This window comes from Salarias fasciatus, chromosome 14 (genome assembly GCF_902148845.1).
Source record: "Salarias fasciatus chromosome 14, fSalaFa1.1, whole genome shotgun sequence".
Taxonomy (NCBI): Eukaryota; Metazoa; Chordata; class Actinopteri; order Blenniiformes; family Blenniidae; genus Salarias; species Salarias fasciatus.
The window spans coordinates 5853099-5876842 of record NC_043758.1 but is presented as its reverse complement, the minus strand read 5'-3'; the positions used below and the strand labels follow the sequence as shown (position 1 = coordinate 5876842).

The 23744-nt window shown below is 43.4% G+C and overlaps 1 protein-coding gene across 1 annotated transcript; it reads right to left on the bottom strand.

Moving 5' to 3' along the window:
• Nucleotides 1-709: 709 nt before the first annotated feature.
• cpda (carboxypeptidase D, a) lies at nt 710-22686 on the bottom strand. The gene is made up of 21 exons (XM_030108322.1): nt 21928-22686; nt 19917-20158; nt 13886-14028; nt 13614-13783; nt 12937-13322; nt 12635-12826; nt 11727-11894; nt 11344-11453; nt 11029-11131; nt 10473-10615; nt 10169-10338; nt 9770-10072; nt 9473-9668; nt 8763-8898; nt 8488-8634; nt 6556-6663; nt 6386-6450; nt 6081-6212; nt 5753-5938; nt 3741-3843; nt 710-3185 (listed from the first exon to the last, which is right to left on the bottom strand). The coding sequence occupies exons 1-21, from the start codon at nt 22548-22550 to the stop codon at nt 2959-2961; spliced, it is 4053 nt and encodes a 1350-aa protein (XP_029964182.1). The 5' UTR covers nt 22551-22686; the 3' UTR covers nt 710-2958.
• Between the last annotated feature and the right edge of the window lie 1058 nt (nt 22687-23744).

Sequence of the window (23744 nt, the reverse complement as noted above, 5' to 3'; positions counted from 1 at the left end):
CTCCAACGCACCACGACCAAGAACAGGACAAAGCAAAGTAGAAGATGGATGGATGGATGTGCGAATGAATAAAACTAAATAAAGAAATGGAATAATCAGGCTAAATGTCATTTGACCTGTATCTTCTAAATCTATCCCTCTCAGCAATGGTTTATTCAGATTTTGTGAATGTATTTTTCTTAAAGTATCTGTAATATCTCACTTTAAAAAATGGCTGGCTTGTCATTATTTATCTTAATAAGAATACTAGAAGAAAAGACTCAAAATTGGAGAAAACAAACTTGCGGGGATTATTTCTTGTTTCATGCAAACATGCGTTCATTAATAACAGGCAAGAAATCTTTGATTCACATCAAACACTGGACCTGGTACACAAGCTTTCGCTGGAATTTATATTTACACTTTGTTCATTATATATTTGAACACGTGGCATGTATGTAGCATGCGACAGTGTCACAAATTATAGCATGTGCAGCCAGTAAACTTATTCCCAAGCACTGATCTGAATGAGCATCCAATTCACAGTTTGCAGGCATTGAAATACACATTTATTTTACGAACGTTTCTCCAAATGAGCACTGAATTTCTAACGAATATTCTGATTCGCACCCGAGGAGTCTGATCATGGAATTCATAAAACATTTAGTGAGAAAGCCCCATGAAAAAGCCAGCAGGTCAGATCCATACAAAGCAACACAAAAGCAAGAGATGTTGTGAGATTCTTTATTTGCGTTTTGTTGGGTTTTTTGGTGCAGGGCAGCACTTTGAGACAGCGCCGAGGTTCCGATTTATTTATCTGTGATTGATGTAACCCATGAATTCTTTCCATCTCCAACTTTACAATCGGAAAACATTATTTACAGCCGATTCCAGTTCATATAAAAGCTTCACACCAACACTGTGTGCGACGCACACAACTTTCAAAATTCATACACACACATGTTCACAAACATAAGAAAAACAATGTACAAAACTGCCTCCCGACACACACGAGAAGACAAATCTCTGATGAAAGCTGCAGAAAAATGAGGGCCAGAGTGTATTGCTTCAGTAGTGAAAACCATGCAGAGTGAACGCATGACTGCTGAAAGATCCAGTGCAGCGACGTGAAAACAGTCAGGAAAAAGCACAGCATGGTTTCTCTACAGGAAAGAAAATGTAATTCAGGTGTTGTTTTGGTTTTGGGGCACGTGGTGCGTGAATCGTGATTGCTTGCACAATTGTAGTAACTCTTCAAATAGGGACCAAACATTTTAAAGACATTTCGTGTGAATGAAATCACAGGTGCATCTCAATAAATTAGAATCTTACAAACAAGGTAATAGTTTTATCAGTCGTTTCTATACTGACAAAAACTACGTTTGAACCGTATACATTTTTAAGTTTTAACTGTAGTCATTATGATGCATGGTTTATAAAAAGAAAAACCGGATCTCATGAAATATTCTAAAAATTTGAAAAACTGCACATTTGATTTCATAGCTTAGAAGCTAAAATGATAAAGAATCAAACAAAAAAGTCTTGAAAGATTTCATCGTGAAACTGATTGAGAAAAGAAACCTCAACATTTTATTCTAATTTATTTTAATGCACTCGTATGAAGCTTACTGCACTGTCACTTTACACAAGCAATATTCAACACTCAGTCAAGCAGAACACATCCTTCACTGCATGGGTTCTTCCCTGCCAAGAAAGACGGGAAATCTGGATTTATTTTCCCCGGGCATTTACAACATGTACAAATAAATGGCTCCAACGTCTGCTTGACTTTGACCATAGACTGACTGACCCGTCACGCTTGTACTTTAAAATATAGTTTGCAAAACAACTAAAATATTTAGCTAGTTGAAAACAAAACACCCTACAAAGGGGGAGATCACACATATGGTGAAAATCACATTTGTAAATCCAAACCAGACTACAGGTTTAATGTGACATCCATGAAAGTCGGCAGTAATTTCCCACAAAAAAATTTAAAAAATTCACAACGAAACTACATTCTTTTCATTATTAAGCATTTTGAGATTCGGGGGGGGGGGGTTTTCCCCCCTCATAGCCAATGATATGGGTCAATCCCTGCACTGCAGTCAGTGCAGCGGACTTCCATGCACACATCAGAGCACTTTCCACTGACTAGGAAGAGTTCACCTTCCATCTCAGTAACAGATTCTCTCATAAGCTTTTACTAAGTTCGTCCCACAACTGAGCATCTGCAAAATCTCACCATGGACTACCGAGTCCAGATGAGAACCATCTGTTTCTCTCCTTTCATAGCACCTGAGTATTGGATGGATCACACTCCGCTCTGGGCCAAGTACTACCTAACCTACTATGTTGTTCTCTGTTGCAAGTTAAAGCGCGGGGCCTGTAACGTTTATCGTAGCCAAGGCACTGGATTCCCTCTCCTCAACGCTCAAACACTTCAGTGTAATTAAACTATGTTGGATCAAAAAACGGAAATCATTTGTAAACTGTAAGCTCAAAAGCAGCACTGAAAGAAAAGCATGGTGATGATTTATCAAACAAGGGACTACGGGAGAAAAACACTTCTGTGTCGAGTTCAATTCCGTCGAAGAGGAGTTCATTTGGATGGACTGGAGGGACGGGACGGCAGCACTGGACAGATAGTGGTCTAAAGAAGTTTCTGTAAATGGCTCGGAAAAACAAGAAAAAAAACAACAGCTATAAAATTGGACTGAAGAACCCCTTTCCTCGTGCTTTTTATTGCATTTTTTTTCCAGTCTGCTAAACCAGCCAAGCAGACACAGAAGAAGAAGCCCTTCAGTCCAGAAAGCGGCAGGTTATTCTGAGTTCCAAAAAGTGTCTTTGTCACTTTTCTGTTGGTCTTAAATAGTAAAAGCTGCTCAGATGCTCAACCTGCTCCTTCTTAGCCAGATGTTTGAAATAAGGATTTTTGAACTAAAATACTGAGCCAACAGCCAGGTGGCTCTTCAGGTCTCAGATTTTGTTGGCGTACAGGGTCTCTTCATCACTTTCACTTTCATCCTGAAACTCGTGGGCGAGCAGCGATTTCTTGGAGCCCATGGAGGTGAGCCGGATCTCGTCTTCGTAATCGTCGCGGTGCTGTCGCAGGCGGTGGAAGCCGTCTTTCTGGTGATTAGACTTGGCCGCGCACACGCACCAGATAATGCACGCCGTCACCACCAATGCCGTCATAGAGGCAGCTGCCGGGAAAACAAAGAAACACAGAGCTCAGACTCTCTGCTATCATGCACTAGACACAGACTGAGGCAAGGAAGAAAAAACTCAAATTCGTTTGATGGCTGCAATCTCTTGGACACAAGCGCGTCAGAGTTTCAGGGAGTTACAGAAGCAGGAAACAGTCTGGGGGTGACGAGATGATGTTTTCCCAGCATGATTTGTTCTTTCAAGTCCTCAGAAGTCATGATAGAATTTCACAGCTGAATCTATTTTTAGTGCAGTTGAGGCAAACTACAATTATGATGGCTTCAAACTATAAGAGTTACAGATTACATGTAAATACATTTTAAATTGAAAGCATCTAACTGGCACAAAATGTTTGTCTATAATGTAACGACACCATTTGAAAACCTGTGCACTAAATGCAACAACTAAAGATTAACCTGAAAACCCCAGCAGAGTCTTACCAACACTAACAAATAAAAGCTGCAACAGTAGCAACATTTAAAAGTGGTTTTCATTAATCATGAGCAAGTTTTGCATGTACAGTCAGTACAGCACCTCGTTGATATGCTCACCTGCACTGGCCACCACAAACTCTCTGGGGAGGCCCAGGATGCTGTTGTCCATGTCAAACTCGATGACGATTGAGCTGGCAGCTTCATAGGAGGATACCGCGACCTGAACGTCAACACAAAACACTTTTAACTCCCACGAGTACAATTCAGCTTCCTCAATCTCTCAACGTGAATCTGCGTGTCAAACATATGAGCTGCGATCCACTTCTCTGGTGCAAGACAGGAATAGACAGCTGAAGCTGAAGTTAAAGTTCCCAAAAACATGTTTCAATTTTTTTTTTGGTTTTTTGTCCCCCCCAAAACTTGCTTAATGAACAAAATAAAACAAAAAGTAAAGAAGTACCAGATCTCTGAATCCCTCCTGGTTTCCCTGTCTGCTGAAGCTCCTCAGATAAGTGGAGTGGTTAATTACCTTATTAGCAAACCTCCCCTGGCGCAGGTGGGACTGCTAATCACGATCTGCTTCGGATGTCCTGCTTGTCTGAAACAGTGCTAACTCAAAAAATGGCCAAACTGCTGAGATGACTTAAAAACAGGAGCACGACACTCACAGGTCATGAAATAAGGATTCCCAACCCTATTAAGTGATGTGGACTGAAAATACACCTCAAGCTTTAGAGACACAGAGTAAGTGAACCTCCTCATTCTGTCTTCCAGCGTGAACACAGGTTAAAGTGTTTTCTGAACATACTAAGTGTACTGTAGGTGTTATTTCCAGAGGAATGAGATGCATCCTTATGAGCTCAGGCAGAGAGTTCGCTGTTCTAAGAAGTATGGAGAGTCAACCAGGGAGAGGAGATCCACGCCGTCTTCAAGTTGGGATTTGGATCGTGGTTGTGAACAGGCAGAAACCGACTCTCAGAAGATTCTGGATGAGAGATATATTAGAAATGCTGCTGTGATCCCAGATCTCAGTCCGCCATGCGCCACCGCCGCAGGGTCGACGTCCAGCCCTCCTCTCCCGAGTCACAGCAGCAGCATCAGCGGCGACACCGCTGCAGGGTCGACGTCCAGCCCTCCTCTACTGATCCACGGCTTCACTATGCCAGAGTACCAGCAGACGTACCGCTCCGTGGTGAATCCTCTGCTCTCTCGTCCCCGTGGGAAGCCCACAGCCTGCAGCCTGGAGCTGGGCCGAGTCGTCAAAGAACATCTGTTTCAAGAGGTGGCCTACCCTCTGTTTCAGGTTCTCGAGCAATCAGATGGGAAGGTGGAAGTGACGGAGAGGTTTTGCGTGCTTCGTCCTGCACCTCACATAGACGTCGACTGATGACACTCGCATTCTTCTTTACATATGTATCTTATTTTTTAATCTGCGTTCCTGATGTGGGTGTTTGACCATATTTTAGATAAAAGGTAACGTGTTCGATGTTAATCTGAAAATGTTTCTCTTTTGCTGCAAAATTAAGAATCTGTAAGAAAAAACAAGCTACAGAGTGAATTTTAAAGTGGGGACCATTCTATCAATCTATTTAATTTTCTAGTTTTTAATCGCCTACAGAAGGATTGCTGTGTGTACAACAGCAGGCTTCTTGGACAACCAGGCCAGGGTTTCTCTACGTTATATTTCAAATCTCAAAATCCAGACTCAGCACGACTCTTGTGACACTGAATACTCCAACAAAACCGAAATGTGAAGCTCCACAGTGCAGTTTCAACATTAACATTAACCTGAAGTTTTTATTATATTTTGCAGGTTCTTCATGTAATTGAACTGTTGAATTGGATGTTGATCACTGTAAAAAAAACAATCTTGTGCATGATAGATACATGCTTTAAAAAAATAAATATTTAAACAAATCAAGCATTATTGTCTAAACTGTATTTTGTGATATCTGCTGAAATTTGACATGATTGCAAAATGTCTTTTTCTCTTCTGAACCCCCTGATTCAAGGAAGAACCCTCGAGAAAATGCAGTCTGTGTCACTCTATGAGAAACAAAACCCTCCATGCTCATCCTTAGAGGGCGAGCAGAGCCGTAGGCTCTTTAACAAATTGCATACAACTGTACCTTTTGATGTTGCTGCTGGTAACCATCGGCTAAAGCTCGAATGTTGTGGTTGCCTGGAGCCAGGAGTGCGTGGAAATGGCCGCCTTCTGTTGTTAAAACTTCCACTCCCTCACCGAGTACAATGATCGCCCCGGCGATTGGTTTTCCACTCTTGTCTCTCACCACACCTCGCACCCCTTTGTGGACCTGGGCGGAGTTTTGAAAGAGGGGAAAATAAAGCCTGTATGATAAGATAACTCCGGAAGAGTCCATCAACAGCAATATCTCTGCATGCCATTTTCTCTAACAAGGTCATTTGAATATTTCCTGATGAAACGTTGTGCCTTACCTCCACCAGCATGCTGAGGAGAGCCTTCTTGTTCTCAGCCCAGAGAGCAGGCAGCTGTTCAGCAGGGGGAAACAGACAGCAGCCGGTGTACACTGTGATTTCTGGACAGTGGCCAAAATCCATGCTGAAGTCCTGGTAGGATACAGAACAATAGTCCTTTAATCAACGGAAAATCTCAAATAACAACAGAGCACAACTCACGGTCAAAACATTTACGTAACATGAGAAGGGTTTCATTGAAAACACAGATACCACAAAAGTGAAAGAATAAAAGGCAGCGTGAGTGTTTACAGGCAAAGACTCACCTTCATGCTGCCCATATGACTTTGTCTCTCTGCTGCCCTCATAACTCCATCCGGGACATTCCCAACTGTGTTCCAAAAAAAAAAAACCAAAATCAGCTATCCATTAACTACTGTAATAGCTTTAATGAGTAATACTGAATGTGGAAAAGCCAAATCCTGAATTAACATACTCTGTCCGCCATTTCCATTGCTGGAACAGCCAGTGTTCCCGAGGTGCATCTTTGGGTGGTTGTTAGCATACACAGTCGCTAAGTATTTCAATGTCCGTTCGTTACCAACTGGAAAAAAGAAAAACAACTGTGAATACAAGGCTGCGTCAAAAAGAAAGAAGCCTCAATGTGTTAACAGGCAAACACGCAGTCATGTATTCTACTTTTCTTTTGCTTTCAAGATCACGTGTATTGGCATTAGTGACATAATGTTATGGCAAAATGAAATTACCAGCATGCCAACAAAAAAACTACAGATTAAAAAAAATAAACCTAAACCTCCCCCCAAACTGTCCCTTAACATGGTGGGGGAGTTTGAGTGCCCGAGTGATCTCAGAAGATGTTGTCGGGGGCTTTATGCCCCTGGTAGGGTCTCCCATGGCAAACAGGTCCTGAGTGATCAAGTCAGACTAAAAGCAGGTCAACAGCCCCAGCAGGGGGCCGGGTGCAGCGTGGACTGGGTGGCAGGGTGCCCGGCTACCAGATCCCCAGACACAGAGGCTGGCTCTTGGAACGAGGAATCAGAAGGAGCCTGACTTGTGAGGAGGTTGAGAGGTACCGGGAAGATATAGCCGTGCTCACCACCACACAAAGTGTTTGCCCGATCCCTCAAGAAGGGCCGGACACTCCATTTCTCTGGCATTGACCGCGGAGAGAGGCGGCGGGTTTGCTTATGGTCCCACAGCTCAGCCGTCATGTGTCGGACCTTTTTTTAATAAATATATGCATAGTGGCTTTTTTCAGTGAACTCAAGGTCACTTCTAATGACAATATTCAGTCATTCCATACTTGATGGTGGTACGCTCCATCTGTAGCAAGATACCCAGGGGTAGAGTGACAGAAGCGAGGCCGCCAATCTGCTGCTTATCGGCCCTTCTGACCACCGCCAACCACTCCCCCTCACACTGCACCCCAGTGAGTGAGGGGGTCTTGTCGCTGCACCTTCAGGTCGGGGACAGGTGCCTCACTGTCGTCTCGTCCTACAGGCTGGACAACAGTGCAAGTACCCGGCCTTCTTGGCGTCCCTGGGAGGGGTGCTGGACAGTGCTCCAACTGAGGAGTCCATTGTTCTACTGGGGGACTTCAACATCCACATAGGCAGCGACAGAGAGACCTGGTGAGGGGTGATTGGGACGGTCTCCCCAATCTGAACCCAAGTGGTGCTCTGCTGTTAGACTTCTGTGCTAGCCCATAACAAACACCATGTTCGGGCACAGGGGTGTCCATAAGTGCACATGGCAGCAGGACACACTAGGTCAGAGGTCAATGATCGATTTTGTTGTCATCTGACTTCCAGTTGCATGTCTAGGACACTCGGGTGAAGAGATTGTCAGAGCTGTCGACCAATCACCACCTGGTGATGAGTTGGATCCGAGGAGGAAAAGGACTTGGCGGACCCAAACATGTTGTGAGGGTTTGCTGGGAACGCCAACTTAACCATCACCCAAGCTGGAGTCACCAAGGTGGTTGGTAGGCTCCTCGGTAGCAAGGCTCAGAGTACCTTCGGTCTCTAGATGTTCAGGGACTCCTCAAGGTTGTCACGTCTCTGCAATATCACTGGTGGTCGAGGAAGTCGGACCTGTTCCTGGTGCATGTTGGACTCTGGCAGAGCTGCCCTTTGTCAACGGTTTTGTTCAGGATTTTTATGGACAGAATTTCTAGGTGCAGAAACGGGGCTGGAGGGGGTCTAGTTCAGGGACTACAGGATCTCGTCTCTGCTTTTTGCAGATGATGTTGTTCTGTTGGCTTCATTGAGTCTGGACCTACAGCATGCACTGCGACGGTTTCCATGAACCAATTTAAAATTTCATTGAGTACTATGATTAGTGATCTAAAAACAAAAAAAAAATCAGGTCAGAAAATGGTTGTATGTTTTCTGCATAGTGGCATTACCAGTCTGGACAGGCTTGTCGTAAGGATAGGTGGCAACAAGTGAGCCTCCATCGAGGGCAACAGACAGGGTGAAAGGCCTGTTCAGGATGAAGTTCATCATTGCTCTGGTCTCCGGCTGCGGTTCCTCCTTACGCTGTGATGCATTACCTACAAAAGCAGGAAGCAGTGAGACGGAAAGCAGAGGTGCACATACACACACATACTTCACATTCCAAACGAATCTCTAGTCTATCTGTTTCATTTTATTTCTTTTTAACCGAAATCACAGTACAAACCAAAGAAGTCTCTGTCCAGATCTCTGGCATTAAAATTGGTCAGGCCCTGGGTGGATGTGCACTGCTTCTCAATAGCCTGCTCGAGCCCATCGGGGTTGACAGAAGGCACGATGAAGATCTGCGTCTCGTTGACCAGCTACAGAAGAGGGAATTAGACAGTGAAGGAAATGCTAATTATAGGCCAGGGCGAAGTACAAAAATCTTAACAGTTACGGGTGGCTGGAAAGGCCCGTTGGCTCAAATGCTTATCATCTTTAACTATCATCAGAGTAAACAGAGGATCCTGGATTGTGTGCTCCCCTAAAGAGAATTATCCCAACAAAGTGGAGTCTGTTTGTGTTTCCATGAAACAACAGGACTTCATTAAGCCTATATCCACAGGAGGTCTGAGTCCATTCTCCAAAGTGTTAGGAACCACCTCCAAACAGTTTCAACAGAAACCTGAGATCCAGCAAATTTAAAATACAATTCTGCTGTTTGGATGACAAGGAGGAAATACTGATCCGTCTGTATTTTAATCCTTCTTTTGTGACGTTTGTTTCACAAATGCTTACTGCACTTTAAAGAGATAATAATAAAGGACAATAAGAATAAGATTGTGTTTATACTTGGGTGCTCATACCCAGTGTTTCTGTCAGTTGGGAGATTGTGTGATACAATCGAACCTAGATTTTTGCAGTAGAACATACAACAAGAGCTTTGAAGCTCACCCTGGTGATCGCTGGGTTCTTGCCATAGTTGATACACAACAAGGCTGCAAACTCCAGCAGCAGCGCCGTTCCCACCGGGGCGTTCCCATGGACCCCAGCTACAAAACGGATCTTTGGCTTCGATGGTTCAACCTCTCCTGGGTTGTTGGAGATTTCCAAAGCCCAAATGTTTCGGAACTCCACACTTTGGCCTAAACTAAAAAAAGAAAAAGAAAACAAAATAAAGTTCTGTAATTTTTGCAACAGGGAATATTTCAACGTGTTCTTCAAAGGACAATATGTCCTAAAGTTACCTACATGTGTAAAAATGTAATTTTCGGGAAGTTGAGTGTGAGGCCTCGAAGAAAAGCAGAGAGGTCATTGGAGCGTCTGTAATGGAAGCTGCCCTCTGTGGCTGTGCTCCTGGCCAACTCCTCCAAACCCTGACCCAGCGACAGCTCCTTGATCAAGCTTTCAAACTCTCTCTCGGATGGATTCTGCGTGGCTTGAGGTCCGCTGGGAGACTGGTGACTACTGTCCGAGTGTAAACGAGTCAGTCTGAAGTCCACCACCTCGGCTCGATCGTTGGAAACTGTGGCGTAGATCGTCACCGGGATGTACCTGGAAGACAGCGCGAGGAAATGATGAGCACTGGCGGGACACAAATACAAAGACACGTCAAGACCCTTCTCAGCTCTTCTGAAGCAAAACTGTTACCCGTCGGCTGAGGCAGTGATGGAGTAAGTCCCGTTAACCAACAGTCTCCAATAGTCTCCACTAGAAGCCGTGGTGACGTTGTGATCGATTCCAGCCACACTGATGGTGGCATTGGGAATTCCTTTACCATCCCTGATGTCGGACACGGTGCCTTTTACTCCCGTGTGAACCTAAAGAGCAAAACAACACCGTAAAGAAGAAACAGAGCGTTGCACGGATGATATATTTTTGTGAAGTGCCTTCAAAAAAACATGCAAAACTGATCAAATGGGAAGTGAATGACGCTTAGACTTGTGTTTATTACCTGGCGTATGAACCGAAGCAACGACCGGCGGTTTTGCTCCCAGTACTGCGGCAGTTCAGCAGCTCTGGGGAACTTGACACAGCCCAACTCAATGGTCACTTCAAAGCAGTTGGTGTTCAAGTAGTTCCAGTCCTGCATGCCACCTGGAGAAAAATGCCTCCTTTAGACATCAGAGAGCTGAAGGAATGCAACGAAAGCCACTGAGCATAGAGACTTGATGACTGTAAAATATGGCTGTCAAACCACGACTGTTCAGTAGCCGGGGCTGTGGTAACACTAACAGGAATAGTGATGCATTATGTTTGGAAATGTGGCCACTCCACAGCATTGTGACCACTGGCTGAAATTCTACAAAGAATTATCTGCTCATTTTTTTAAACATTAAGATAACTGCTCCAGCAAGCCTGAATTGGGCAAAACCGTTTAAACATGGATGGACAAAAGAGGTGTGAGTAATACATAATATGGATACAGAAAATGATGATGTGGATGTGAGGCGAAAATCTCAACAGAACAGGATGTTCTGGATGAAGTAAAAATGAGTGGTAAAGCATACCAGGAACAGTGTACCACTCGGCTCCATTGGTGATGCCATCCTTAAAATATTCTCTAGGGTACAAATCTGCACAGGGGTGTCCTTCATGCATCATACTGTTCTCCTGCACACACAAACAGATACACACCGCACACAAGGTAGAATCAAACGAGTGCTGTTGTATTAGTGATTTTTCAGAAGTCGGAAATCAAATTTACACACACGAAAAAAAAAAGCCTGTACATTCCATAAGCACTTTTTCATTTGAAGGAAAATACAAAATTCAACAAGCAGACATCATTTCTACCTGAAATGGATGTCACAGTGTCTTCTTACCTCTGAGTAGGCTCTGGCCAGCTGCTGAAACACCATGTCATCAGGACACTCACTATACTGACTTATACCGTCTTTGTCGTCATCATAGGGGTAGTTGACCACCATGGAACCTGAATAACAAAAACACACAGATAAGACGAAACAAAGTCTATAAAATTCCTGTATTTGTCACATTTTATTAATATTACACTGCTGATTAAGCCTGAATATGAAGCCAGAATTTAAAATCATTTCTCATGCTTGTGTGAGCTGACTGCTATATTCAAATATGCTTTTTCTTTTTCTCTCAAGAGGAAAATTCAACTTTAGTCTAAAACCATATAACATTGGAAACTGTAGCAAACATTAGACAACTGAGATTGAGTAAAAGTAGAAAGGCATGCCTCCATGCAGATTGGCTGACAGGACAAAGGGAATGCTTTTCAGCCAGTTCATGACGGCGAGAGTCTCCGGCTGTCTGGGGTCCGTGATGGTGACAAACTGGTCTGGGAAGTTACGGTTCAGGTCAAAGTTGTTGCTGTTGTTGCGTCCGACATAGCTACTTATGTCACCTGTGGAGAGAGATAAGATTGTGAGTTTACACTCATGTGAACATACTGGAGAATCAGCTGCACCTCTCCCACACGACAGAACAATACGTTTCCAAGTGTCTTTCAGCGAATTGAATATCATATGATAATTACCAGCTGCATGTTAATGACAGTGCATGAAGACCATCACACAGAACAAAAAAGAGGACACAAGCTTTTTTTTTTTTAACATGAAATGACATTTACCTTACATAAAATGTATCTCCCAATACATCAACTTAAAATTCTCCGTCAGTGACTTAAACTTGACTTGTCAATCCAACATTTTAAAGTTCACCATGAAGAATATTTTCTGAATTGTGAAAGTTACACCAACGAAAATATAATACTCAACATTATATCTAATGTCTCTGAACAGATTATATTACACACTAAAACTGTTTCACAAAAGAAAAAACTTCGAATTGAGCTGCTGCATTTGAAAGCATACTTTGTCAACTTGAATGTTTTTTTTTTTTTTTACAATCTTTCAAGTTTCCTCCAACACAGGAATGCAGTCGAACTGGCTTCCAGCCTGCTTTTATTCACAATGGCAGCAAATTTCATAGCAGTGTGTATTTAAACACTCCCTGGAAAGATAAAATTCTGCTTAAACTCATAAACGTGACACTTGTTCGACATCCTAGAATGGGAGTGTCTAATCCTGGTCCCGTGTGTCAACCATCTGTTTTTACCTCACTGCTTGTGTTTGTTGATCTCACCTTCCGCGGCGACCTCGTAACCGTCAGGGTTCATGGAGGGCATGATGTGGATGCGGGTGTTGTTGACGAGATGAGTGACCTCCGGATCGGTGCCGTAGTTACGGCACAGGTACTCTATGAGGTTGAGCAGCAGCTCTCGGCCCACCACTTCGTTGCCGTGCATGTTGGCCACATACTTGAACTCAGGCTCACCTGGCAGGGAGAGAGAGAAATTACAAGACATTAATATGACGGCAACAAACCCAGAATAAAGAGCGGGAGCTGGGCGCATGCCATTCATGACGCTGCCCACTAAAACATACCGTGCTCATGAACCTCGGGGTTGTCGGAGATGACCATCACATAGAGATCATGGTCTTTCACGGAGCGGCCGATCTGGTACAGATGGGTAATAGCCGGGAATTCGCTGTTGTACTTGCGCAGGAATAACTCCATGTCCGCGAAGTTGTGGTGACGGAATTCCTGTGGCTGGATGGGTGGACGGACGGTTGGCGGCACCGAGGGGCTGCCGCCGCTCTCCTCGGTGAGAGGCGACGGAGTCTGCGTGACGCTGGTGGGACTTTCTGAAGTTGTGGTTGTAACAGTGGTGCCGCCTGCAGTCCCTCCAACAGCAGGCGACAGAGTGAAGTTGAGTTTACTGGCTTTGCCGTCCGTGACCTGCACGCTGTAGGCCGTCACCGGAGCGTACCTGCAGACACAAAGGAAACACGCTCCAACATGCTACTCTGAATTAAACACAAACAGTAAACTTTATATATTAGTCTGGAAAATTGATTTAAAATTTTGCCATAGTCTAAAATTTTGAGTCGCACCTCATAACTTTCCACCACAACCAACAGCAACAAATGCAGCAGCCATTCATCATGGGTCACTGCAGTGGAATTCGAGGTCTATTTGTTGACTTATGAGTTATCCTTTAATGAATACCCTCCAGCAGTTAAAACCAGATATTTGAAGTATGGTTAATCATATTTCTCACCCTGGGGCCACAGCTGTGATGTTGTAGGTTCCTGGGAGCAGAAGGCGGTAGTAGTCACCATATTTTCCTGTGGTCAGGTTGTGCTGAATCCCCTCCACCTCAATACTGGCGTCACTGAGGGCGGCGCCGCTGGCTCCATCTTTCACAAAGCCCCAAACACCTATGTGCACCTGAAGGAGTGTAGAAATGTAAGCCTGAAGATCGTCTCACCACAGAGTTCTGGGGCGGGTTTTAATCACGGCAAGATGTCCAACATCATTTCAGTTGCCTACCTGCTCCATGTAGGCCAGCAGGGACTCCCTGTTCAGATCCCATTCCTGATGGAGCTCAGAAGCCAGAGGATACTTGCAGCAGCTCAGCTCCATGGTGATTTCCAGGCAGTTTCCATGGAGGTAGTTATAGTCCTGCATCCCACCTGGACACAGTCCAACAGTGTGAGAAACACAGGACAGAACTGCCAAAACATTTGGATTTTCAAGTTACAAACTTCCTCTTGATTTGGTTTAATAAGTAATATATTCGATAAGTAAGCGTTTCACTTAGACCCTTGCGGTGCCTGACCAGTTTATTAGCAGAGAAACAAACTATGTGTAAAGACTTGAGCCTGTCTTTGTCCTCTCAGGGCCGTAGTTTAAACAGAGTGTTTGGTGTGGCAATAAGCCATGACATCTGCAGTTTGCCAGCCGCCGAACCCACCAGCAAGGCAAACAGCGGCACACAGGGGGGAGGCAGGCCGCTCGGCTGGCCGTCCCCGCTGAACAGCAGCAGGCAGCCACAGGCTCCCTGGATGGAGGGTTGCCATGACTGCCTGCTGAGCGCCCGCTGGAACCGCTTGCTGCGCTTTTTTTTCCCAAAGCATGTAAAAGAGTTCAAACAACGCTGAAAATAGCTTCAGCAGAGCAACCATCTCACATCACCCTCAATGAGGAAGGCAGAAACCACAATACAACAGAAAACATCATCTTAGCACGTACACACACACACACACACACATCTTCAGCTTGCACACCATGTCAGACATGACAACTCCACACAGCAGTGAACCGACTGATAAAAACTGATAAATGCATTAACCAGAAGGTCATGGCACCGAGTTATTTCTCAGCTCGAGGACAGCTAGAAAACTTTACAATCCATCTCACTAAAGCTTAAAAAAAAAAAAAACACTGCAAACGGGGTTTTTGGCAAAGGCTTCAACTTGGAGAGCAGACATACTGAAATACACACCACAGACAGCAGTTCTAAGTCAGTCCCGGTCAAGCAGCAGCTGCCTGGCAGCCTGAAGCTCGGCCAGTGACTGGCTGGTTGGTCACTGGGTCGGAGCAGGAAACGGCCACGACGGCAGAACTGATTAACTTTTTTGTAACCGTCAGACGAGCTATAAACTTCTCAGTTTATATGCCGATTTAACAAGATAATATTTTTCTTCCTCATTCTGTCTCGAAAGCAAACTAAAGTTTTTCCGCCTTTTCTTATAACAATTTCCAACATGCATCAATCCTAAACTCGTGGTTGTGCTCCTGAGCAAGAGGATTGGAGACTCTAAGCCTTTCACAGCTGGATGAGTAAACACACAGCCGAGTCGGGGTAATTAACCTCTGAGGTGACAACAGAGACAGCTGGCTGCCATGCCAACCCAAACATTACATTTGAAATAACTCACCTGTTCACCACGAGCAAACAGTATGAGATTTACATTGAACTGTGCAAAGTGTGTGGAAATTTACATCCAGTTTCAAAGGTGCCAAGCTTAGCTTTGAGCCTTGAGTGGCTTTAATAAGTTTAAATGAAATCAAGTGCCATTGTCTTTGAAGCAACCTTCTTAAAATGAACATCCGTCATGTACAAAGAGGGTTGCCAAACAAACAGGCAGACGACAGGAACCTCAAACTTAAATATCCTGTTTAAGTGCCGGATCCAGTGGCACACCCTAAGTTAGCAGGAAACCACTGGTGAGGCAGCACAGCAGAAGTCACAGCTGGTAAATGAGTGTGTGCTGCACCACACAGTGGTGTTTACAGCGCTGGAGGGCTTCGGGGGTGATTCAATAGCAGAGATGTACTCTTCTGGCGGCCAAAACCTTCAAATTATAACTAATGAGTTGACACAGTGTAAGCCTCATGTGACCGTCAGCTCTTCAGTCATGCAGTGAAGAAACACCATGACGTTTGCTCTTAAACACACCAACAGACCTCATCAGCCGTCAGGTAATACAGCAACAGATCTCTATTTCATTTACTTAAGGATGAACAGAGGGGATTGACTACAGACACTTTCTTAGGAAATGCCACACACGTTTTACACAAGTATCTCTTTGCAGGCACTGCTGCTTGAACACACTTTATTTTCCTATAGCAAATTATTACATTTAATGAACAGCCTTGCAAACGCTACGTTCCAATAAAGATCTATGCACACATTCTGACACAGAACAATGTGTTCTCTTTTTGTTCCTACGCAGCGCAAACATTTTTTCTGCACGTTTCCTTGTTGCTCTAACTCACTGCCAAAGATGTCACTCCTTTGAATTGTGTATCTTTATTTATCAGTTCCTAATTCATCTGTAACCAAAGCAGAGACAGAAATACCCGTGTCGTGAGCGTTGTGTTGTTGAGCTAATGTTAGCAAGGATCAGTGTCGTTCAAGACATTTGAGCATGTGAGTGCTCACACAACAATGGACAACTGTTCCCGCGTTGTTAGACTGTTCTGTGGGAACTAAGTCTTGTATAGGTATATTTTGCAGATGACAATCTGAAATCATAAATGTGAACTCAAAAGTGGAGATCTGAAAAACACACACACAATCACAAGTAAGAACATATCATTTCCCAAAAAAAGATGCGGCATGCTCAAGTAACACAAATAAAGCTTTGGGTCAAAGTTAAAAAAAAAAAAACATGACCCAGACTTCCAGGTTACACCTGATCATTATTTCAAGCTCTGGCAGTCAAACAAGAAAATCTACTGTCCCTGACTCCTCTCGAGCTGGCACGTCGCCCGGATCACTCATCATGCCACACAAAGTCCGAAATGTTTTCATCGTCTGCCATGACTCCACTTCCAGCAGTCACATTCGGTCCAGTGGAACAAGCCAGGTCAACAGATTCCAGTACTATCTATTCAGCTCTTTCAAGCCTTTTAGTGACTTTCTGGCATCATTAACAGGTCGTATTCACTTCTTCTGCATAAACGTCGACCTGTTTCAGTTGAGAAACCACAAAAATAAATTGTGCAATATTCTTACAGTCTTCTTGTGCTTCTAGTTCCTCATGAGAGAAACATTGATAAGTCCAGTGACGGCCGTGTGCTCAGGCCTGAGGTAATAATCTACAGCTCCGGTTACTGCAGCTTTTGAAACAAACGGTGTCACATGTAATACTGTAGAGTCAAGGTCAACATGATCCGCAACAGAAGTAGACCCTGTTTTTAAAGTATTCCATTAGACAACGTGAGCTAAAGTATTGTGATTTCACACATGAAAACTCCTAATCCTAAAAAAAAAAAAAGTAAAAAATTATCATAATGGAGTTACTATGTGAACAAAAAACTATTCTGAGGTTTATTTGCCAATATATTTGAATTTTTGATCAGAAAAGAGGCCACCTATTCATAGAGTATTCACAAACATAAATAACTACAGCACAAGAGACGTGTTACATCTTTAAAGCTATGATTTGATCAAAGTAAGTAGACAGAGGGTTTGTCAATTTAAAGACAAACTGCTGAAAGCTTCAGATCAACCATAATGCAGTAAAAGCCACCAGGAAAAGTCATGAAATAATCAGATACTACAGACACGTCACAAACTCCAACCGGTCAGATGAGCAAGTAAAGTAAAAGTCATGAATTGGTTTGTCGGTGGAGAGCAGTGGTTTTTCAGCCGAAGTAAGACGGACAAATACCACAAGCTGTCTTACTGCAAACTGAAAAAAGAGAGAGGCGTCATCTGACAGGGTTTATGCACTCTGGGGAAGAGTCGTCAAAAGACTCAGTCTGTGGGATTTGAAATGGTCCCAATCAGCTGTCTGCTGCTCTCGCACTTAAGTAAGAGCAGACCTAGGTGAAAACATGCAATGAGGAGTGCAATTCAAGCTTATGTGCTCAAACTTTTGCAGTATTTTGACATTGAGTAGACTCAAAAGCAGGTCACACTATGTTGTCTTAAAATTACTTTTAGACCGATAATGCTGATGCAGGATAAAAAAAAAAATACACACTACAGTGATCTCTATCAAATACCCTTTAAGTATATTTCATAATGATGGAAAATCATGTAAAAGATTGACCAAATCTACACTTATGTCAGTGTGTGTTCTCAGACAGTCAAAAGATCTGTTTAATTGAACCTCCATCATACAACGAGTTGCAACCAGAGGAAATAATGTATTGATGAAGCTCTGTATCTTCCCTGCAGCTCATAACTGATTTGCTCATCACAGGGACTCTTGTGGGAATTTGGGAATTGTGAAGCAAATTAAACTTCAGAAACAACTTTTCTCTTTTTCCAGCTTTGGCCAAGACCAGGTGACTGCACCACAATGCTGAACAACGAGTCAAACGTTCTTTAATTAACTTCTCAAGCTAGCTTCTGAAGTGCGTGGCTCGCTTTAAGCAGCTTTGGTATGTGAAACACTGGAACACAACCAGCCATACCTGCTTTCAAAATGCAGACAATATCTAAAATGATTTATTGGATCTATTGGAGTGACCCCAAGTACAGAAAAAAGAGCTGATTAAACTGGTTGTAACGTCACTTGTACAAAACCTAGATTTGCTGTGAGTAATCTGATAAAGACACTGACCACTATCGACTTTTAGATAATGTGGTATTTAGTACATTCGTTAGTTAAACCTTCCAAAAGATAGTTTAGAGAAACTTTCCTCGCCTGCCGTTTGTGACAAATAAAAATGTTTAGTGAGCAAGGACGAAAGCTCTTGCACAAAATGAGATTTTCCTACAAACCAACATACAAAACCATGGACACATATAATCTAGGTCTTTGTTCAGGGACAAAAGATAAGACGACGCACTGATTAGAGACTGATTAGAAACACATGAAATGTGAGCCATAGAGGGGAATCTTCTCAGTCTTTGAACTCCTTATTACCTCCGCCAGGGGGTTATGTAATCATGTCGGTTTGTTGGTTTGTTGGTTGGTTTGTTAGCAAGACTCCGGAAAAAGTACTTGACGGATTGCAATGGAACTTTGTGGAAAGGTGGGTCTTGGGCTAACTTAGAATTGATTACATTTTGGTGATGATCCGGATCACTGTCTAGATCCAGGAATTTTTCTAAGAATTCTTTATCATTGACAGATAGGGAGTCTTTCACATGGTTGGGCAGGCCTGCCGACAGGGGGGGGACAGACGCCTGGTTTACACAAGCCTCCGACGCAGAAGTGGGAAGCGCTGCGCACCGACTGTCAGATCGGCGCCCCTGTTCATACAGGAGGTGCGGGACAGCGCCGCGTGCGTAGCGGCTCGCGCCGTGGACCGCGGCCGCTCCGCTCCTCTCTATCTTCTTCGCGAGCCGTGCGCGCCGTGCACCGCCAGTTGTAAAGCTGGACAGAGCAGATCGCACCACACAGGAAGTCGGGAACGGAAAATACGAGAGAATCCGGTCAATTTTCAAATTAAAATGAAGTAAAATAACATAAATTATGTTGCTTTTCGGTTTTCCTTTTCAGATAAACACACACACACACACACACACACGCTCAGTCTTGTATTTCTATCCTTGTGGGGACCGTCCATTGACTCCCATTCATGTCTAGCCCCTAACCCTGACCCTAACCCTAACCCACACCACAACACAGCCTAACCCTAAAGAAATGTTTTTGCACTTTTACTTTTTTCAGTAACAACAACATGGTCAAGAAAACACTGTTTCTCCTACTTAGGACCGGAAAAAGGTCCCCACAAGGCACGTCGTTCCACGTTTTGCTATCCTTGTGGGGACATTTGGCCCCGACAAGGATAGAAATACAAGAACACACACACACACACACACACACACACACACACACACACACACACACACACACACACACACACACACACACACACACACACACACACACACACACACACACACACACACACACACACACACACACACACACACACACACACACACACACACACACACACACACACACACACACACACACACACACACACACACACACACACACACACAGGGAGAGAGGGCAGATAAACGCAGCTTGCAGTTTTTCACTGCGGCATGTCAACTCAAAAACAGAAATTCATCATTTTGAATAAATAAATGTGCTGATCTTACCAGGAACATCATACCACTGTGCCCCGTTGGTAATGCCATCTTTAAAACTCTCTGCAGCATTATCTGGACAGTAGGGCTGGCCAGTCTTCATCACAGGGTGGTTCTGGGAGTAAACCAGCGCCAAGTGGCGAAACAGAGCGTCGTCCGCTGACTGGCTGTATTGGTCCTTGTGGGAAACGGAGTCGTCAAACGGGTAACTGGCCACCACAGTGCCGCCGTGCAGGTTCCCAGACAGCACGAACCTAAGCAACAGCAGATTCAGGCAGCAGCTTTAAAGGACATGTTTAAGTTTTTACTGGAGTGACTGTACAAGCAAAACAGACAAAGCAAATAGATAACAGGAAGTACAAAAACAACAACAGGAAATCAGTGACATTAAGCTATGACTTACTGAATTCTGACAGCAGATACCACACATTATCACTCCATCGATTTTGAAATAAAGGAGTAATTCATCTGATTGGCTATTCCATGGTTTTAAGTTTTATTAGATTTTTTTTTTCTTGCTACACTTTAATCATTTTCAAGATTTTCATTAAAATAGTTTCAAATTGTTTTTCTGGCTTTTCATATTTTCATTTGAACTCTTAAATGCAATTTTTGGATCTTCACTTTTATTTCACTTCATATTAACAATGTTTTATTGCAACTGCTTTCCTTATTGTTTATTTGGTATTTATTCTGTTGTCGCTTGTGTTTTTGTCTCGTCTCTTTTACTGCTTTTCCACCAAGAACAACCAGGTGATCGCTGGGTGCCGGGGCGGGTTCCAGTGCTTGGTGATAATCTGTAACCTACAAAGAGCCACCTGCTTTTCCATTGACAAAGAGCCAAGAGTTAAGATGTGGATCAACTTGCATCAGAAGTGCTTTAGAAACAATATTTGTTTGGTTGAGCGAGAAGTGTAAACTGCAAGTACTATTAGAGCACACGGGTGATCTCATGCTGTGAACCTTGGAACCTTTCCTTTTTACAATCTTAATTAAAAAAACAACAACAACAATCTGGAGTATGCTGTAGAAAACGCTATGATGCAGATATAAAGACTCTTTCTGGCTCAGTAGTCCTGCAGCTGCCTTTGCAAGTGCGTTGATGAATATTTGTGCATTTTAGGCCTGATCTTGCAAGTGATCCTCAGGCTTGCACATCACCAAATTATAGTGTCCCAGCACATGCTGTTCTTGTAAAATGAGTCATACCTGTTAACCACTGAAATCCCAATAAAAGAGGGAGACAGCAAATGACCTCCTTACATCAAAATGAATTACAACGATCACCATCGCAACATGAACCAGCAGGGTAGAAACCTGTTACAGGTCAGTCATAGTATAGACAGCGTTCAATCCTGGCTCTTGAATAATACAAGGCACATGTTGTGTCTCCACCAGAAGGCTGCAGGATCAGATTTGCGAGGGATCATTTGTTTTTCTTTTATACCCAACACATCACCCCACAGCCACCCTTTTCATGTTGGACTGTATATATGTCACACCGTTTTGTCAGTTTATCATAAGACAGGAAAACATTACATTAATGAATTATTGTAAAGCAATGAGCTTGAAATGACCCACACATTATCAACTCAGCTCAATGTGGGCATCAATCAAAACAGCTGATCCATTGATTGAATGAGACAGCCCAAAACCAGTGGCTGCAAGTACTTTACTTAACCCTGGGCTCCTACCATGTGGAACCGGCTCCAAGTTCTCCTTCACTTCTCTCAAGTCTTTCATGTAATGTTTCATAACTAGGTGTCATTGACTATTGTATCTCTTGTAATCTATGTAGTCTCTGTAGTCTCACCCCAACTGGAATAGCAGAAAGAAACCACCTCTGACCCCGGTTCTGAAAGGTTTCTTCCTGTTAAAAGGAAGTTTTTCCTTTCCACAGTCACTCATGTGGACCTGTTAGGTTTTCTCTGTAAAACTGTCTAGCACTTTATAAATAAAGCTGAATTGAATTGAATGTGTTTTATAGGCAAAGTGTGCTCGGATAGATCAATCTAAAACTCACTTTTCCTCCTGGATCCACTTCATTACAGCCACGACTTCAGGTACTTTGCCCTCATCCACAGTGGTCCCGTCGTACTGGTCAGGAAAACTCCTGTTCAAGTCCAAGCTGTTGGCGTTGGAGCGACCGAGGGGGGTGCCAGCGCAGTCCCCCTCGATGGACTTCTCAAAGCCGTCAGGATTCATACTGGGCATGATGTAAATATCTGTGTGGTCCACCAGCTCGGTGATGCGAGGGTCCTCCCCATACTTAGCCAGCAGGTACTCCACAAGGTAAACCAGCACCTGCCTGGACACGGTTTCGTCTCCGTGCATGTTCCCTACATATTTAAATTTGGGTCTCCCCGGTGTGTCTCCGGTCGGGTCCTTGGTGATCCGCATCACCCAGAGCTCCCGGTTCTCCACAGACCGCCCGATGCTGGAAAGGTTGGCTATGTGGGGGTATCTCTGGGCTAAGGACTGTAAACGTTCAGTCAGATCGACATAATTGTAGTATCTGTCATAACTTTCCTCCGAGGGTCCGGCGCTGCGTGTCCGATGAAGCCTGGCGTCACACCGGGACACAACAACGAGGAGAAAGGCGAAAAGTGACAGCGTCGCACACGGCTTTTCCGAAATACGTACCATTTTTGGTTATGGTCTACGGCTACAGCATCCGGACTTCTGAGTAGAAAACGTACAGCTCTGTGGTTTGTTTTGTGCCTCTGACAGCCGAGTATTTTGTCTGTCGGGGCCAGTCTGGCCTGCCTCACTGTTTCCATCTACTTCCGCTAACCTCAGGGGGCCGGGGCTACGTGATGACGTCACGATTAAAGGCGGGTCGGTGGAGTTCCACCTTAAATTTAAAGCCTTGGAAAGACAACATGAGACATAACTTCCAATCTAGACTGTATACAGTTGTTTTACTTTGTGTTTCTGTTTTCTATTCTGATTCATTGAATAATTTCTTTCCTTGTGTTTAGTTTTTCTCTTAATTTTTAGTAAAAGTTAATAAAACTTTTAAGTTAAAAAAATTTTTTAAAATTGTTGGTGGTAAATTTTCACAGAAAATATCCAAGATGTCAAACTATCCATCCTAGAAAACATCTGTAATGTAATGTTTAAAAGAATTATCTGAGCTATTTCAATATGTGTGACATATTTCCAACATCAAATCATATTCAGTTATTTGCTGTTCCCCGATATGAAGTGAATGATGATTCTATTCATGAAGAAACAACTTTTGTCTTTATTTGTTATTATGAAAGTTGTGATTTCACTTAATTAATGTCTTGATACAATAGCTACAGCACCTTATCTCTATTTTTGTATTCAACAATGCTTTATGTGCACAAATGAGCAGCGATTCTCCTTTTCACTTTTACAATTTGAGGTAATTTGATCCTGAAAGCTTTTATTATCACCAATTATACACAGATGGATTGTAAACAGATTGATTGATCATGAAATCCTCAAGATGTTGTCTTTGGCATAAAGTGAGTTGGTGCCATTTACATTCTCAAAAGAATGTATGGTGATAGATGACAGCATCGACCAAATGTAATTATTGAACTTTTTGGTGGTCATGAATATAACCTTTCCAACATTTCTTCTCAGCTTGAATTGATTTAAACTGTCCAAAATGCTATATTTCTACACTTTAAAACCTATCCATTGGATATGAACTTACCCGACAGATATCCACAGGCTAAACTGACTTGTTATTTTTGTCACTTAGTGTACAAATAAAGAGCAAACAGCCTCAAACTACACTGTCTATTCAGTTTTAGTTTGTGAAGAAGCCGACCACTCTTTGTTTAACCAGATTTAACATTATAGGTT